Source organism: Pyrus communis, chromosome 8 (assembly GCF_963583255.1).
Source record: "Pyrus communis chromosome 8, drPyrComm1.1, whole genome shotgun sequence".
Taxonomy (NCBI): domain Eukaryota; kingdom Viridiplantae; phylum Streptophyta; class Magnoliopsida; order Rosales; family Rosaceae; genus Pyrus; species Pyrus communis.
Window position 1 is genome coordinate 12235147 of NC_084810.1, and position 18494 is coordinate 12253640.

Below are 18494 nucleotides of genomic sequence, written 5' to 3' on the forward strand. Positions count from 1 at the left end.
TGCGATACTTGCATTAAAATACAGGTGCCGTCGTTTTCTTTCTTTCTTTTTCATTGTTATTGCAATGGTTGTTGGGTTAGTTTAATTTCGATATATGAATTTGTAGCTGAGTAGCATTGCCTCTGAAACAGCAGCTGGGTTCCTCTCGCTTTGCTCACAGAAATGGCCAACGAAAGAGACGCAGCGGCAGGAAGCGGTGGCAGCCTAGTTTTTGCAGTTAACGGAGAGAGGTTTGAGCTCCCGACCGTTGATCCTTCAACCACTCTGCTCGCCTTCTTGCGTTCTCAGACGAGATTCAAAAGTGTCAAGCTCAGCTGCGGTGAAGGTCTCTCTCTCTAACTTTGACTGTGCTCTGCGTGTATGATCATGAATTTCTGTGGCTTTTTGATGTATATTATAAACACGATGATTGATGAGTATCATTTGTGGATTTTTGGACGACTTAGTCGTACGTACTATGAAAGAAAAATTGCGTGTTGTTAAAATTGCGTGTTGCTATGAAAAAAAAATTGCGTGTTGCATGCTATTGTTGAAAATGAGTAGGAGCATAAATCTGGCATAGGCTTATAAGACCTACTTCAACTTTTAGAGTAGAACTTAAATTTTAGGTTCTAAATTTACTTCAACTTGCTCTAATCATTGAAACAAATATGAGTTAAAACTCAAAACTCATTCCTGGGCCAAATTTAGCCCAGGATTCCCCTTGGGTTAGTTGGGGCTAGTCCACCATATATGTATATTATTTTTGGTTTTATATTTATAAATTCATTGAATCCAACAGTTACGATATAATTTGATGAAATCCAACCGTAAAAAAAATATTTAACGGTCCAAATTTAAATTCAATAGCTAAAGTAATTAAAAAAAATTCTTTTATATGTTTCATATTCTTTCATAGTGTTTCACGAGTTTCATGGTGTCGGTTAGTGATTTTTCAATATTTATCAGAATCTAAATATTTTTAGGTTAAAATGTTCATAAAATAAAATTAGAATAGTCTACATAATTTTTTTTCTTTTAAAAAGTTGCTTTAAGAAAAAAAATTAGCCTAAATTCATTCTTTAATGATCTAGGAAAATTTAACCCATAATGTTTGCAGAGAAAAAACTGTTTCTGGGCAAAAAATTTTAGGTCTTAGCCTAAGGGTTGGAGATGGTCTAAGAGGTTGGACTACTCTCCATATTGCCAATTGGTTTTATGGTGGAACCTCAACTTTCTTTATGGTACTAGAGCAGGTTGTCTTACGTGTGAAGCCAAACGATCACATGTGCTCCAGGTCACCCTGTTATGTTGTCCACGTGTTAGGCTCGAAAAATTCACCGCACGTCAGGAGGTGTGTTGAGAATGAGCTCCATGTCACCTCGTTATGTTGTCCACGTGTTCGGCTCGAAAAATTTTTGCCACACGTGAGGGGCGTGTATTGAGAATGAGTCCCACATTGATGGGAGAATGGACCTTGTATGAGCTTATTAGAGGTTGGACTACTCCCTATATTGCCAATTGGTTTGATGGTAGAATCTGAACTTTTTTCAATTATGATCAAACTTTGTGTTTCTCATATAAAGAATTCTGAATTTTTGGTTTACCATCCTGAACAATTGTTGCAAAATAAAGTAATTCAGAAAACGAAACTAGTACTCACCTCGCTTCCGAGGTGACCAACTGATGCTTAAAGAGGTTTCTTTTTGTGACGAAATTTCTGTAATTTAAGGTGTTTTTTCTGCAGTGATCATATTAAATGAGATTGTAGTTTGGGTTTCAAAATTTTCAAGGAAAACTACGTCTTACTAAAAATCTTTGGACACGTTTGGTGATATGCACTTATAAAAATCGGGTGCAGGTGGTTGCGGTGCTTGTGTTGTGCTACTGTCCAAGTACGACCCTATTGTCGACGAAGTGAAAGATTTTACTGCAAGTTCATGTCTCACTCTGCTTTGCAGTATAAATGGATGTTCAATTACAACATCCGAAGGCCTTGGAAATATCAAAGACGGGTTCCACCCAATTCACCAAAGGATTGCTGGTTTCCATGCTTCTCAATGCGGCTTTTGTACTCCTGGCATGTGTGTTTCACTCTTTGGAGCTCTTGTCAATGCTGAAAAGGCGAATAGACCTGATCCCCCTCCTGGGTTCTCCAAGCTTTCTGTTTCCGAAGCTGAAAAGTCTATTGCAGGTAACCTCTGTCGATGTACTGGGTATCGACCAATTGTTGATGCCTGCAAGAGTTTCGCATCTGATGTTGACATGGAGGATTTGGGGTTCAACTCCTTTTGGAAAAAGGGAGATAGTAAGGAAGTAAAAGTAAAGAGTTTACCTCTATATAACCGTCATGGTGACATCTGTACATTTCCGGACTTCTTAAAAAAAGAAATTTGTTCTTCCATGTCTTTGGATCCTACGAGATATGGTTGGTACAATCCTCTTAGAGTTGAGGAGCTTCAAAACTTATTGAAAGATAATGATTTTGATAATGCAAACGAGATGAAATTAGTTGTTGGAAACACAGGGACGGGCTATTACAAGGAGCTAAAGCGCTATGACAGATACATTGATCTCAGATGTGTTCCTGAATTATCAATGGTTAAGAAGGACCCTGTGGGGGTTGAGTTCGGAGCAACTGTAACAATCTCTAAAGTTATTGAGTCTTTGAAGAAGAAAGACAACGGTGGATCTCCATCAAGAGGTGGTGATGTGTCAAAAAAAATTGCCAATCATATGGAGAAAATTGCTTCAGGGTTCATCAGAAATACAGGTAGTATAGGAGGGAATTTGGTGATGGCACAGAGAAAATGTTTTCCTTCAGATATTGCTACAATACTTCTTGCTGTGGATTCAGAAGTAGATATAATGAATGGTGTTAGATCTGAAACGGTTATGTTAGAGGATTTTCTGAAAAGGCCTCCACTGGATCCGAAAAGTGTACTTTTAAGTGTTAAAATCCCAAATTGGGAAGCAGTTAGAAAAGTTTCTCCAGAAACTGACACCATGTTGCTTTTTGAAACCTATCGAGCTGCACCAAGACCCCTAGGAAGGGCATTAGCTTATTTAAATGCTGCCTTCCTAGCAGAGGTTTCGTTTGGTAAGATTTCCAATGGAATTATGGTGGATCGTTGTCGTCTGGCTTTTGGTGCTTATGGAACTAAACATGCAATTAGAGCAAGAAAGATCGAGGAATTTTTAACTGGAAAAGTGCTGAGTCCTGGTGTTCTATATGACGCTATTAAATTAGTTAGGGATGTTGTGGTTCCTGAAGAAGGAACTACGAGCCCTGCTTACAGGTCAAGCTTGGCTGCCAGTTTTCTTTTCGAGTTCTTTAGCCCCTTAATTGACAGTGAAAGTTGCAAAGGATTCTTGGGAAATACTTTGTTGGCCGATGCTTCCAAGTTAAAAAGGAACAAAAGTGCTAGCGATAAGATGAGAACTGTTCTGTCATCTGGTAAACAGGTGATTGAATTAAGTACAGAGTATGATCCGGTTGGTAAACCAATTACAAAATCTGGAGGTCTCATACAAGCTTCAGGTTAGTTATCCTTCACATACATGATTATATGGATGTCTAATTACTAAGCATCCTTTTATTTTTTTATGGGTGGTGGGAGGGAGGGTTAGCACGCTACAGCCCGAACAAAATGAAAAAAAAAAACAACCAAACTCTAAAAACTGCTAACGAACCAAGAGATAGCAGCTTTCCAATAGCTCCCACAAAATCTTCAAAAATCCTTCTATTCCTCTTCATCCAAACCACCCAAAACAAGGTGAGGATCATAGTGCCCCCATAACCCTAGCTTTCTTTCCCTTCAAACCATCGTGTGAGACCCAAGTTAAACAAAGTGAGGATCATTGTCTCTTTTTTTTGGTATTGGACTTAGTTTGCAGGCCTGTTCTCTGCTCCAAAATATCACTTTTATCTAGTTGAGAAAATTGTAGTATGATTTATTCGTTAACAATTATGTTTTATTCGTTAAATACCTAAAAGTAGTGGGAGTTTGAATTATATACTTATGATATGCTTATAGAAAGGTCTCATTTTCCATCTTTTGAGATCATTCTTTTATATAAGAAACAAAATCTTAATGAAACCAAAATTGACAGAATACAAAGTGATGACCAGTTGTGGGCAATTTGTTCACCTGCTATATAGTATTGTGTCCTCCTCCCGCTGTCTCTCACTCTTTTGCTCTCTTGCTTTCCCTGGATGGAGAGAGAGAGAGAGAGAGAGAGAGAGAGAGAGAGAGAGAGAGATAATTTCTTAACAGATCATGTTTCAAATGATTCTCTTTGTATCTTTATGGCACCAAGCTTTCGTTGACCTTTTGTCTTTTTTTGTTTTAATTTGTTTTGTTTCCTCGTTTGTAAAAGTTATTGACTGTTTTCACAAAACAGTGGGTGTGCTCCAACTTCAGTGTTAATTGTTTCTTCTATAATTCTTTTGTTTCAACTGACTATGTATCTTTTCCATTTTTCTATATGTCTTCTTGAGCGCTTCTAGCTCGTGACACAAAAGTACTTATCTCATTCATGACCATCAATTTGTAGGTGAGGCAGTCTATGTAGACGACATTCCATCTCCGAAAAATTGCTTACATGGAGCGTTCATTTATAGTACAAAGCCTTTGGCTAGAGTGAAGGGAATAAAACTTGAACCTAAATCACATCCAGGAGTTACTGCACTGATATCTTTCAAAGATGTTCCCAAGTCTGGGGAGAACATAGGGTCCAAGACTTTTCTTGGTACAGAACCTCTGTTTGCTAATGATCTTACAGAATGGGCTGGTCAGCGTCTTGCTTTCGTGGTAATTCAACGATCTTGTGATTATATCTAACGATCTTAGTTGGGATGAATGCCAATCGCTATCCATAATTGTAGACTATACACATAATTTTTCTCCTTTCTTTGGATGTGTGTCAGTTTACTCATCAAAAGAAAGTTTTGTAGGTAGCAGATACGCAGAAACATGCAGATATGGCTACAAACTTTGCGGTGGTTGATTATAACATGGAAGATGTAGATCCACCTATCTTATCAGTCGAAGAGGCAGTTAAGAGAGCAAGTTTTTTTGAGGTCCCTCCTTTCTTGTATCCGAAACAGGTCGGTGACATATCAAATGGAATGGCTGCAGCTGATCACAAGATTATTTCTGCTGAGGTACTTGAAATCAATATGACATTCTTTCTTTGTTTCCCGGTCTCCTTCCCACACTAATGTTCTGCCCTTTTCGTACTTTTCTATGTTCCAGTAATTTGGATTTTGGATATTCAACTTTGTTCCTTGGTTTTATTTATATACATAGAAAGGACTTGTGAAATGGGAGAAAATACGAGTATAAGAGAATGTTGGCTTGGTTTTCAAGTAGAACCGCCCACTAACTTACAAATCCATGCATAACTTGCTTTCAGATCAAACTTGGTTCACAATACTATTTCTACATGGAGACACAAACAGCCCTTGCTGTACCAGATGAAGACAACTGCATGGTGGTTTACACTTCAAGTCAAGTGCCTGAGTATGCACACTCTACAATTGCAAAATGTCTTGGTATTCCTGAAAATAATATTCGTGTAATTACAAGAAGGGTCGGAGGGGGCTTCGGTGGAAAGGCCATGCAATCAATGCCTGTGAGTATAATACCTACATAAATCTCTATATTCCTTCTTTATTACTGTCTATCTAATCGTGGACGAGATTGTCCGTTTAACTGTAGATTAAGCACTTGTTATCACAGTGAACATGAATATAATATTTCTGTTAGACAATGAATGGAACCCAAAAACTTAAGCTGCTAGGAAGCGGGCCAACATTGTGTATTAAGCTAACATTCTGCGCACATACAACTCCTATCCTGCATGTGGAGAGTACACAAATGCAGATTAAGAGAAACATACTGGTGTAGTCTCATTATGCACCTAGAAATTTAGACATAAGTTGGGAATGAGGCCTACACCAATAAACTGATAAATTACGATAAATTACGATTCTTCAGGATCAATAGTAAACCAATAAACTTTATCTTACACATGCGTGCAGACACCAGACACACTCACACACACATAATATATACGTGCATATATATATATAAATATGTATATGTATATATCACTTGCTATGTTTATGGTTTTTTGAGTACTTGATTCCCAATGCTCAATAGAATATAAAGCTGCTGCAATTCTGATGTTTAGGTCGCAACTGCATGTGCTCTTGCAGCACACAAATTACATAGACCTGTACGGATATATCTCAATCGCAAGACTGATATGATAATGGCTGGAGGAAGGCATCCCATGAAGATAACTTACAGTGTGGGATTCAAGTCTGATGGGAAGATTACAGCTTTAGAACTTGAGATATTGATAAATGCAGGGATTTCCATAGACTTTAGTCCATTATTGCCAAAAAGTATTGTGACTGCGCTTAAGAAGTATGACTGGGGTGCTCTGGCTTTCGATATCAAGGTGTGCAAAACAAACACTCCAAGTAGGTCTGCTATGCGGGCCCCTGGGGAGGTGCAGGGGTCATTTATCGCTGAAGCTGTAATTGAACATGTAGCATCCATCCTTTCTATAGAAGTAGATTCTGTGAGAAGCGTTAATCTTCACACATCTCACAGCCTTGATTTGTTTTACGAGCAGAGCGCTGGTGAACCCCTGGAGTATACTTTACCATTGATATGGAACAAGTTGTCCATGTCTTCAAGCTTTAACCCAAGGACTGAGATTGTAAAAGAATTTAATAGGTGTAATAAATGGCAGAAAAGAGGAATTTCTCGAGTACCGATATTGTATGAAGTGTCATTGAGGCCAACTCCGGGAAAAGTAGGCATTTTAAGTGATGGGTCTGTTGTTGTTGAAGTTGGAGGAATTGAACTGGGTCAGGGGCTCTGGACGAAGGTAAAACAGGTGACAGCTTTTGCTCTTGGTTCGATTCAATGTGATGGTAGTGGAGATTTCTTGGATAAAATACGGGTGGTGCAATCAGATACATTGAGCTTAATTCAAGGGGGAATGACTGCTGGGAGCACTACATCTGAGACAAGCTGTGAGGCAGTTAGACTTTGCTGTAATATTTTGGTTGAGAGGTTAGCTACTCTCAAGGGGAGATTGAAGGAGCAAATGGGCTCTATTAACTGGGAGACTCTTATTCAGCAGGTATTCTATTTGGATTGAGGGGAGGGCTTATTTCACTCGTGTGCTCCTTTGTTGGAATGCAAATAACACTACCATAATAGCATGTTATTTGCAGTCTCCCAGAGGAGTGCAGGGAGCAAAAATAGCAATCACCATGAAATTATTGATGCATCATTTTTTTCTTTTGAAACATTTCATTAACTTATTGATTTGTTTCAAATCCATGCCATGGCGCTCCAATAGTTCACACATTGAATCTGGAAGAACCCAAGAAACTCAACCCCAGACAGAATAATTGACATTGAGCCACAATTTTCTTATGAGTACAAATAAAACTTAATGAGTTATCAAACTTTCAAGCTTGCCCTACTTCCCAGTGGCTTCTCCTTATAGCTTTTGAAGGCCACTGAAACACCAAACTCTCTCCAAGAAATATATATCAAACATAAATAAAAATCAAATAAAAAATAAATAAAAAATAAAAAATAAAAAAAAACTCTCTTTAACTTGCATTTTTCTTTATTCCCAAATTTGATGTAGTTGTTGCAGTTTATATTTCTTCTGTCAAAATGCAGGCATCCTTGCAAGATGTGAACTTATCAGCAAGTTCTTATTATGTCCCTGATTCTGCTTCCAGGGCATACCTTAACTATGGTGCTGCTGTGAGTGAGGCAAGTTTGTGTTGACCGTCTTACTCCTTCATTTTCATTCATGTGTATTGTTGAATTTTCGGCAAGATGCAGATTTACATAATGCAGAGCAAATCATAATGCAACGTCACAGTCATAGAGACCAGTTTTTTCTCATTTAAAAGTTATAGATTAATAACATTGAAACTACTTGATCACAGGTGGAGGTAAACGTTCTGACTGGACAAACCACAATTCTGCGATCGGATATTATCTACGATTGTGGTCAGAGTCTCAACCCTGCTGTGGATTTAGGACAGGTTAGCATGATTGAACTTGCTACTCAGATTTTTATAATGTTTACATACATTTTTTTATTTTTTTGCATTTTTTTTAATTAAGCTCTACCTAGATTTTGTTGTTTGCATTGCTAATCAGTAGGTTCTGCCTTGGAGAATTTTTCAAATTCCATTGTAAGAAAAGTTAGTAGTTCGGTTTATTTTATAAATTTTTAGGTACTTCCGTTCTTTAGCGTCTTTAGGCTTTCTCTGTTCGAAGAAGTGTAGCATTTTCATCATCTAGTCATCTTTGGAATAAGAATCCTAGTTTTCAACTTTTCTACAATCTGTTAAGATCCATAATGCCAGTTCACTGGCACGTAGTTAATGTGGTTTAGTTAAGTTTGACATTACATGTTTCTTGCAGATCGAAGGTTCTTTTGTTCAGGGTATTGGGTTTTTCATGCTTGAAGAGTACTCGGAAAACTCTGATGGGTTGGTGATTTCAGAAGGTACATGGACATATAAGATTCCTACGGTGGACACCATACCCAAACAGTTCAATGTTGAAGTATTGAACAGTGGGCATCATAAAAAACACGTGCTCTCTTCAAAAGGTCTGCCATGCCGTTCCTTGCATACTTCTACTTATCCCAACTACAACTGATACCAGAAAAGTATTTTGTGTGATTAAAAGCAGGCGAATTTTGAAAAAATTGAGATTATGTTGTTACAAAAATTGAAGAGTCGAAAATTTTGTGTTATTACATAAATTGGAAAGCTGAAAATTTTATGTTAGTATGAACATTTCAATTAAAGAAGAGCATGTTTCATCATAAAATTTGAAAAGTGCTGTGTGAAACTCACACATTGAAAATCGTTTGCGCAGCTTCTGGTGAGCCACCATTACTTCTTGCGGTTTCTGTTCACTGCGCTACAAGGGCTGCCATTAAAGAATCAAGAAAACAGCTTCTTCAGTGGGGCGGCCTAGATGGATCGGCATCAATATTCCAGTTAGATGTTCCTGCTACCATGCCTGTTGTGAAGGAGCTGTGTGGACTGGAAGCTGTGGAGAGGTACTTGGAATGGATTGTAGGCAGAGAATAAACGTACGTTATGGCTGGAAGGCATGATCATGCTAGTTAATTTGTCCATCACAGCCAAAGATCCTAAAATGTGAGTCAATCGCCATCACTTGATCTCAATAAGGATACGAATATAGGTTTTTCAACAGATTTTAGGTCTGTTTATAGTGCAAAACCAATAAAAAAACGAGAATTGGCAATAGATGAACCATTCCATCTCACGTTACTTGTGTTTAGGTTCGTTGTCCGGTTTTTGAACATTACTGTTGAATAAGCTTTTATCTGTAAGACAACTAAACACGAACCATCTTATTATACCTTTTGTGTTTGCAACTTGTATTGAGACAAATTGTGTTAGACCAAGGTTCATTCGACCGGAGAATGGTTCGTAATCTCGGAGATTGGGTTGTTTTCTGTCTATATTTATATTTGAGGAAAATTCTATGCAGTGAGAGTGTTTAGAATTGGGGTCATTATTGTTCAAACACTCATCCCCAAGAGTGCTGAATTAAACCCCTATACCGTGAAACGGTGTACTAGGTTGGTGAAGGAACCCAGTAAGCTGCAGAGAATAACAATAATAGTAAAACATAAGAGCATTTGGGCTCCTTAAATGAGCTCCTAGCTATAATTTAGGGAGGATCTCAAAATAATCAACTCTATTCATGCTCTGTATCCACCTCTTAGGGATGCCTAGGCGCTAGGCGGTTGACCACTGCCACAATTAATCCCTATCTATTTATAAAAATAAGAAAAGGCGCCTAGATCTTCCTAGATGCCTGTGTAGTTACCTAAGCTGCCTAGCCCGCCTTGGCGAGCATAGATATCTTTCATCTTACATTTTATCTTTTCAATAAATTGTAGGAGACTTGTTAGATACTTGTATGAACCCTCATTATATCCTTGCTCCCCATAAATAGTGTATAGTCTAGTTTCATAAATAGTTTCCACTTATTGGTTTAGTTTTGGAAATAGTGCCTAATTCTATGTTTCGTTTCATAAGTAATGTTCGGTTTGATAAATAAGGTCTACTTATTGGTCTAGTTTCATGAATAGTTCTACTTATTGGTCAAGTTTTATAAATAGTCTTTAATTGTTGGTTCAGTTTCATAAGGTTTGAAACTTGGACCCTTTTTGGTCTTGCAAAAACACCCATTGTGCCAAAAACGATGAACCTATAAGTGATCCTTTAGATCAAAACCTCGAGAAGATTATGTTCTCAATAATTATTCAAAAAGCTGTTTTCAATTACCAAATTAAAATTTCCTCACATTTTTTACATACCTACAATAATAAATGTAGCTCTCCATCCAATTTCTTGAGCTTGGGTGTCATCTTGGAGAAATTTTTTCTTATGCCCGTGACACAAATGGTACACCCCCTGTTATTATTTAAGTGGTGAGAAATTTTATTTTTTATGTTATTAATTTTTAACATAAGAATCTCACAAATTGTATAGAGACACGTGATGTACCATCCCGTGTTCTGGGCACAATGAAAAATTTATCGTCATCTTGACTGCTATTGGAAAACAACACCACAAAAATAAAACTGGAGAATGTAATTCAATTTGAAGTTTTTTTTCTTATTCTAAGCAAAAAAAACCAAAGAAATAAAAAAATAAAATAAAATCTATTAATGTAGCTGACTATAGGAGAAAAAAGTGGAGTGTGGAAAAGGGGGGTGGGGGGATACGACGACTGCAATTTGAATTTTTTAAGGTTTTTTTATTTTTTATTTTTTTGTTTTTAGTATTAAATAAAGTTAGTAAATGATTTTTTTATTTATTAAAATACAAAGATTTGAAGTCCTTTTTATTAATTTTTATTTTATTTAATGATTATTACAAAATTCAATACTAAATCAATCTAATTAAAATGGCTCAAACAATAAAATTTTCAATTCTGCCCATAACAGCAAGACTTTGTCCGTTTAACATGTCTCTTCCTTTCTAGATCTCTTTGTTATTCCTGCCTCCTCACAACTTACTGTGGGGGAAGATCAGCATCTATAGTACTTTTACTAAGAACACGCTCCACCTCCTGAATATTTTGTCTCAACTCATGAGACAACTTGTCCTGTGATGGAAGTTTCGTGATACTAGGAAAATATGCTCGAGCCATAAATAGTTGATCCTTCAATCTCTTAACCATAGCATCCTTCATGTTTTCTCTATGTTGTTCACGCCAAAGGTAGTAGCTCCCAAAATTTCCACAAAAAAAAAAAAAAAAAACAGCAAAAAGGTAGTAGCTCCCAAACTTCAACTCCAAGTCTCTAATATTTTCATGTGGCCATTATATGGGGTGATTTGATGGCTGTATTGATAATTTTTTTTGTTAAGTCTGCAATTTTCCCTTTTTTTTTCTTCTTATCTTCTTTTGGTAGATATAGTCAAAAAAATGTTGGCGGTATCTATTTATTGGGTTGGAAGTTTTGACATGAATGCAGAGAGCTCCAAGGGTTGCTTGCTGCTTATTGTAAAACTGTGTTGAATCTATTTTTTTACAAATTGGTTAATTGGGAGTGGTGGCTTTATTTATTTTCTTGACTTACTGGCCTTCATTTTCTGAATCACGGTGTGCTAAGTGCGGCTTACACGTTTTAAATGTATTTGTATGCGTAAATTGACAAAAGGAAAGTCAAATATTTGAAGTAAATGAATAATCTTAGATTATGCTAGAAGAAATCTCTCATAAACCAATTAAAGCAGTTGAATTCATATAATAAAATCGCTCTTTATAGAATTTATATTAAGAATATAGAAAATAATATTTAATAAACAATTGATTGAATCACATTATTACTAGTCATTGTGAGGCTAAGCCCACATCTTTCCCTTTAGTGTAGATAATATATTTTGTTAAAAAAAAAAATCATTTGAAAACTAATTTAATAACATTATTATCCGCGTGCAAAAGACATTTTTTATAACTGGCACTTAATAAACAACTGGTTGAATCAAATTATTGCTAGCTCATTGTGAGGCTAAACCCACCCGCCTCCACCTTAGTGTACGTTTGTTTAAAAAATTAAAAATTAAAAAAAAAGGAAAAAAAAACAATAATTTGACAACTAATTTAATCACATTATTATCCTTCTGTGAAAAACATTTTTTATAACCGGTATTACACGCTTTTTAAGATGTTTTAAATGTCTTTAAAAATAGAGAAAATAATATTTAATAAACAATTGATTGAATCACATTATTGCTAGTCCATTGTTCCTACTAATCTATAATTCCGATTTGAATTCGAATTCACAGGAAAGAAATATATAAATCCATTAAAAAAATTTAGCCATATGTAAAAAGAAATAAAGTGTAAAGTAGATGATTTCATCAGAGAGCTTACCTCTCCAATCGTTGCCAACTTGAAGAAATAAAGCATGGTCCTGCAAGCAGCCACAATAATCAACACAACGCAAAAAAACAAACTAAAATACCAAAAGCAGCATTTAACATAAATGCCAAATTCTGGCAACACAGTATTTCTCTACTAAACTCACATTTTCCTGAATCTAGTTCAAACAATCATCATTTAGCTTCAATACTACTGCATTTTGCCAAGAACAATGGTCCCTGCTTGGGAAGATCCAGAAAATGGTTTGGTTGACTTCATTTTCAAAACGAACAAATTTAAATAGGCATTTCAGGAAAGACATAGGGTAACATGATTGGCTCTTTGTACTTAATAAAATCTTCATGCATATGTTGTTTGCTTCTTTCTACAATTTTGATAATAATCTACATTACTTGGGTAAAACTCAAAACATTCAATTATCACCTCAGAATATCCTTGACAAAGAGCATATATTTGGCAAACTGCTGAACATTTAATTGCTGGTCAATAAGAAGAGGTATGAGCAGCGGGAGCACATGCTCTGCAACAAATTCCACCCCATGCTGAAAATCATGAAGCAAAGACAATGAATATTATCTTGTAGCTTTGTAATAAATTTATAATACATAACGATATTAGGGTAAAATGCTACGGTAGACAGATAAAGCAACCTTTGGAGAACAGTCTGCTAATGCTGAGGATATATCAAGGAAGAGATCGTTGGTGGTTCAAGCTGACCAATGGCGATCTCTTGCACTGGCCTTCGGACATAGTTTTCAGCCAAGCGGACAATCCAGCAAACCTTAACGGCGGCCGCAGAACCACGGAACCAAGAGTAAAAATACAGAGAAGATGGCAAGAGAGGAGAAATGGAAAGCATACGAACAAAAAGCAACATGGGTATTGGCTAATTTCCCAAACCCCACTCCTGCTAAAGCTACATGCCATTGATTATGATTAAAAACTAAATTAATCAGATCAATTATCGCTGATACATAATGGTTTATGTTTGTTTTCATGAATTCAGGCTCAAAATACGAACTGTAAATCCAGATTTTTAAAATTTAATAAGCAGAAAACCCCTTTCAAAAACCCAAACCCTAAATTGCCTGCAACTCCAAAACTGAAAAAAGAGATTTGATGTTTTGTGGTGGTGGAGGTTGGGGTTGTGAGTTGAAGCAGTGGAGTAGAGAGCGACAGAAGCAGAGGTTTGTGAGAGAGAAGTCGAGACTCACCAAATCGCGGTGAAGCAAGAATGAAGCGGCGGAGGAGGAACAAATGAAGCGGCGTGCAACAAAGAAGCATGGCATTATTTAAAAATAAAGTTACAAAATTACCCTTGCATTATCTTATGCATTCAATTTTGCTGTTAGGATTTTTTTTTTAGCCTAGAGCCAATTTGATCCAATTATTTTTGTCGAAGTGTGTGACTCCAAACTGAGCCTCCAGCTTTATATATAAAAGATGTGTTGTTTCTTTTATTAAATCGAAATTTTATGCAAGAACCGTTACTTTGTCATTTTCTTGTTATCTGTGACAAGGTGTTTTATTTAATAGCCATAATACATAGATAGTAACAATGGATAGCCAACGAACCATTCAAATTCAAATGTGAAAACAGAAAGTCTCCAGGGCATCAAGTAGCCAAATACAATAGGAATGCTTAGAATGGCCTAAATTTGTTAAATAACGAACTTCGTTAAACATCTCTATTGTTATTAGGGAACGCTAACGCCTCCATTTTCTCTTTGCCTTCAAATCTCATGATCAAACCTTAGTTTCTCCATCTTCATAACCTTTGCATTCTCTCATCCCGAACTTAAACCGTTCTAGAAATAGTCAGTGTTCAGTTTCAGAAATAGTGATATAACTCGTGTTCAATTGAAGAAATAATGGTAATACTTGTGTTCAGTTTAAGAAATAGTTAGTGTTCTGTTTACGATATAGCGATGATACTGTTGTTTAGTTCTAGAAATAGTTAGTGTTTAGTTTAAAAAATAGTAAGTGTTCAGTTTACGATCGTTGTTTAGTTCTAGAAATAGTCAATGTTCAATTTAAGAAATAGTCAGTGTTCAGTTTAAAAAATAATTAGTGTTCAGTTTACGAAATAGTAATGATACCGTTGTTCAGTTATAAAAATAGTGAGCATTCAGTTTAAGAAATAGTCAGTGTTCAGTTTACGAAATAGTGAGGGTATCGTTGTTCAGTTCTAGGAATAGTGAGCTTCAGTTTAATAAATTGTGATAGTACTTGTGTTCAATTCTAGAAATAGTCAGTGTTCAGTTTACGAAATGGTGATGGTATCACTGTTCAGTATTAGAAATAGTTTCAGTTTACGAAATAGTGATGGTACCGTTGTTTAGTACTAGAAATAGTCAATGTTCAGTTTAAGAAATAGTCAATGTTCAGTTTACTAAATATTGAGGGTACCGTTGTTCAGTTCTAGAAATAATCAGTTTTTAATTTAAGAAATAGTAAGTGTTCAGTTTAAGAATAGCAATAGAACTAGTGTTAAGTTTAAGAAATAGTGATAGTATCCATGTTTAGTTCTACAAATAATTAGTGTTCAATTTAAGAAATAGTCAGTGTTCAGTTTAAGAAATAGTGATAATACTAGTATTAATATCTATGTTTAATTTTAGAAATAGTTAGTGTTCAGTTTAAAAACTAGTGATGGTACTAGTGTTAAGTTTAAAAAATAATGATAATACCTGTGTTTAGTTCAACAAATAATGATAATCAGTATTCAGTTTAAAAAATATTGATATACCAACTAGCACGAAAATTACCCTAGGATGGCGAGAGATTTTTCAAGGTGATTGGAACACGAAGTGGTACACTACGTGTCATTATATCAATGGTGAAATATGTGTGCTAAAAAGTTAATAACTTAAAAAATACAATTTCCCACCGCTTATATAAAAACACATAATGTTACTACTCATGTTCTAGTCATAATGAAAAATTTCTCTAAGATGGCTCCTCTCATTCTCTCTCTTAATTTTACCCGTCCCCACTAAAGACACCACCCAGCTTACACCCCCACATCTTTGACGACAACTCATCCACCAAGCCTTCGTCACCCTTCTCCATCTTCCTCGTAGGCCTTCTCCTCCCCATACAACATCTACTTTCTAGATTTTTCAATTTATTTTTGAAATATTATGGGATGAAATGAAGTTGAAAAATTAATTCTCGGTTACTTGTAAAGTCTGACTTGTAGTCAAATTAATTACATATTTCTGATGTTATTTTTCGGAAGTTCTAGGGGGCTGTTTAAATGGGATAAAATGTATTCGCAAGAAAGTCCAAACTTGCATCTTACATGGCCTTGGGTGAACGAGTTTTTAACATGCCTTTTCTCTTACTTGACTTAATTATAAAGGTTTGCCTTGAATCTTGATCTATATGAGCTCGAGAAGCAGGGAGTAAAACCTTATAAAATGTTATTTTTCTGCATCATTTAGAGCATCTTTAAAAGAGATGTCAAAAGTTCAAATCATTAATAACAATTAAAAAAAAAAACACAAGAATTTTCCAACCGAACACTAACAAATTTCTCCAGCAGAAGGGGTTGCTGTCAAATTTGACAGTAGTTTCAAATAATTTTTAATTAATTATTAAATCTTTTTTATTAAATTTTTTGCCCTCTCTCGCTGTCTCTCATGCTCTATCCATCTTCCTGTCGAACCAAGACCAAACTCACGAAGAGAAAATCTTTTTCCATCTTTCACACAATTTGTGGACTAATTTCGACTAAAAAAAATCATTGCGTTCAGAAAACCCCCAAATTGAAAAACCCTAGTCCCCACCAAATATGAATCCAGCACCTCCATAGTGCGCCAATGCACAATCCGACTCACGGAAGCTGACTAATGATAGGAGCATATTTATGCGACTTAGTTAGCTTGTTTTCTTGCATTTACATAGTTAGTTTCTATTTATTATAGTGATTTAAGCTATTTTCGTATGTTTGTAGGTTTAAATGGCAAAAAAGGCAAGAAAGTGCATTTTGGTGCATTTTAGAGCAATTTTGGGCTGGAATGGATAGCTTGCATATGGAGCAAGGTGGATGGATGAATTTGAAGTTCAAGAGAGGCTAGGAATGTGCTTTATATCTAGAAACAAATTTGGAAGCTTGGAAGATAAGGAATCAACTAAGAAGAAGGAAACATTATCCAAACAACCTTATCTTATCCAAACTTTATCCAACTTTATCTTATCTTATCCTAACATAATCTTATTCCACCTTAATTCCAGCTGCAAGGAGGACATCTAAATGACATTAGGATACCTACAAATTAGGTTTCTAGAAGCCCTATCCTTCTCCTACATTGGTGCCGCACCCCTTATCCCTTGTCCATCTAGAAACCTGCCATAATTAGAAGGCCTTATCTGGTCCTATTTCTATGCCGCACCTATTCCTTCTAGGTGATCCATTCTCTGCTGTGTAACCTTAACCTTTTCCCCCTAGGATTGTGCAATCCTTTTCCCTTCAAAAATTGTGCATAACCATAGGCCTATATATACAAATTTCTGCCGCATAATTCAGACGACACACATGAGAGAAATTCAGAGAAATACAAAGAGTGTGCCGCAGGTTTCTGAGAGTTATAGAGACTTGTGATGTGCAAGGAAGGAAAGAGAGGAAGAGTGTCGTGCCTGCCACCATCCAAGGGAGTGCCACTGCCTACTTTGGAGTGCTGGAGCGTTTCTGAGTTCTTTCTATCCTTAGTTTTAGTTCGATGTTTATTTTAATTTGATTTTCAATTATAATGAACATGAGGAACTAAATTCTTTTTAGTTAGAGGCGAATTTGAAGCCATGAACATATATGTGATATGAATTGATTTACTCCAGTTATTGTTTCGTAAAACATGAATGCGCTTTACTTATCTGTTTGATTGATAACTTATTCTTGTATGTTAATTAAGGGTGCACACTTAGTTTGCATGCATGAATCTGATGCTAAAATATAAGGGAATTTCACCTAACAGTTATGAACTTATATTTATAAGTAGTAGAAATCACTAGTTATGATTGTGTTAAGTAAATCCATGGCAGGAGTATCATGCAGTTCATAGCTACGAATGCCTTGTCAATGCTTATGATTTTTATAGAACTTAATGATTTTTGATTTGTATCTCTATCATGCAGTTCATATAGGGAACTTGATAAGAATAATTTGATTGCGTTGTTGAGTCCAATTTAATGAAATTAGGAAAATCTGAGAGTTAATTTGTGCAGTTCACAATTAATTTGGGGCATTGTCATTCATGGTTTATAGGAATAATAACTGGAAATAGATTTGTATGCATATGTGTCATGTGTGGAGATGAACCCTCTAGCTAGCCATTCACCCATTAAAACACCCAATTTCGTCCAAAGTTGTTTAGAGTCTTTAAATCTGTTTGCTTTTACTTTAAATTCGTCAAAAACCACTTCCCCTTTTATATTTCGTGTCCTTTAGTTAGAATCTGTTCAAACTGGTTTCTTTTTAGTGTTTTGAGTCAACATAAGTTAGAATTCGTCCATACACATTGTTTCGAGTCAATTTGTTTGTTTTGTGTAGTTTTGAGTTAGTCTTGAGTCATAAGAGTCTAGTTAAGTGTAATTGAGTCTAATTTGAGTAGATTAGCATCCCTCCTAATCCCCGGTCTAGAACGATTCCTACTTTTACATACTACAACTATCTAAAAAAAAGGGTTAATTTGTGTGTTAGTTTATATCACATCAACTAATGCCAGAGACGAATCAGGTGGAAGCAACAACGGCGACGGTGGAGGCGAATTTCATACAGTGCAGCAGAGCGTCACCTAGAATCCAATTGGGACCTTGATCTTGCACAAAAACTCAAAGAGTATTTGCTCAAGATTTGCTCCGATGAAATACCCACTGAAGCAGAAGGGCATGTCCTATTATTTTTGCAGAAGGTGTTCCTTTTGCTTCATACTACTAATTTTCTATTAATTTCACAGAATCTTTAAAATATAAAATAGAAATAAAGGAAAAAAAATTTAATACTTTAATAATTTAATTTGA

The 18494-nt window shown here is 35.8% G+C and overlaps 2 protein-coding genes across 2 annotated transcripts in view; both read left to right on the plus strand.

The window, feature by feature from the left end:
* The first annotated feature begins 54 nt into the window (after positions 1 to 54).
* LOC137742010 (indole-3-acetaldehyde oxidase-like) lies at positions 55 to 9817 on the plus strand. Its single transcript, XM_068481741.1, has 10 exons — positions 55 to 325; positions 1841 to 3520; positions 4537 to 4793; positions 4937 to 5146; positions 5398 to 5616; positions 6178 to 7143; positions 7698 to 7793; positions 7973 to 8071; positions 8457 to 8646; positions 8919 to 9817. The coding sequence occupies exons 1-10, from the start codon at positions 163 to 165 to the stop codon at positions 9134 to 9136; spliced, it is 4098 nt and encodes a 1365-aa protein (XP_068337842.1). The 5' UTR covers positions 55 to 162; the 3' UTR covers positions 9137 to 9817.
* The window catches only part of LOC137742011 (indole-3-acetaldehyde oxidase-like), a 67115-nt gene continuing 48810 nt past the window's right edge, over positions 190 to 18494 (plus strand). The window contains exon 1 of the mRNA XM_068481742.1: positions 190 to 325. The gene's annotated coding sequence lies outside the window, so the exon portion shown is untranslated. The remainder of the gene's footprint in view (positions 326 to 18494) is intronic.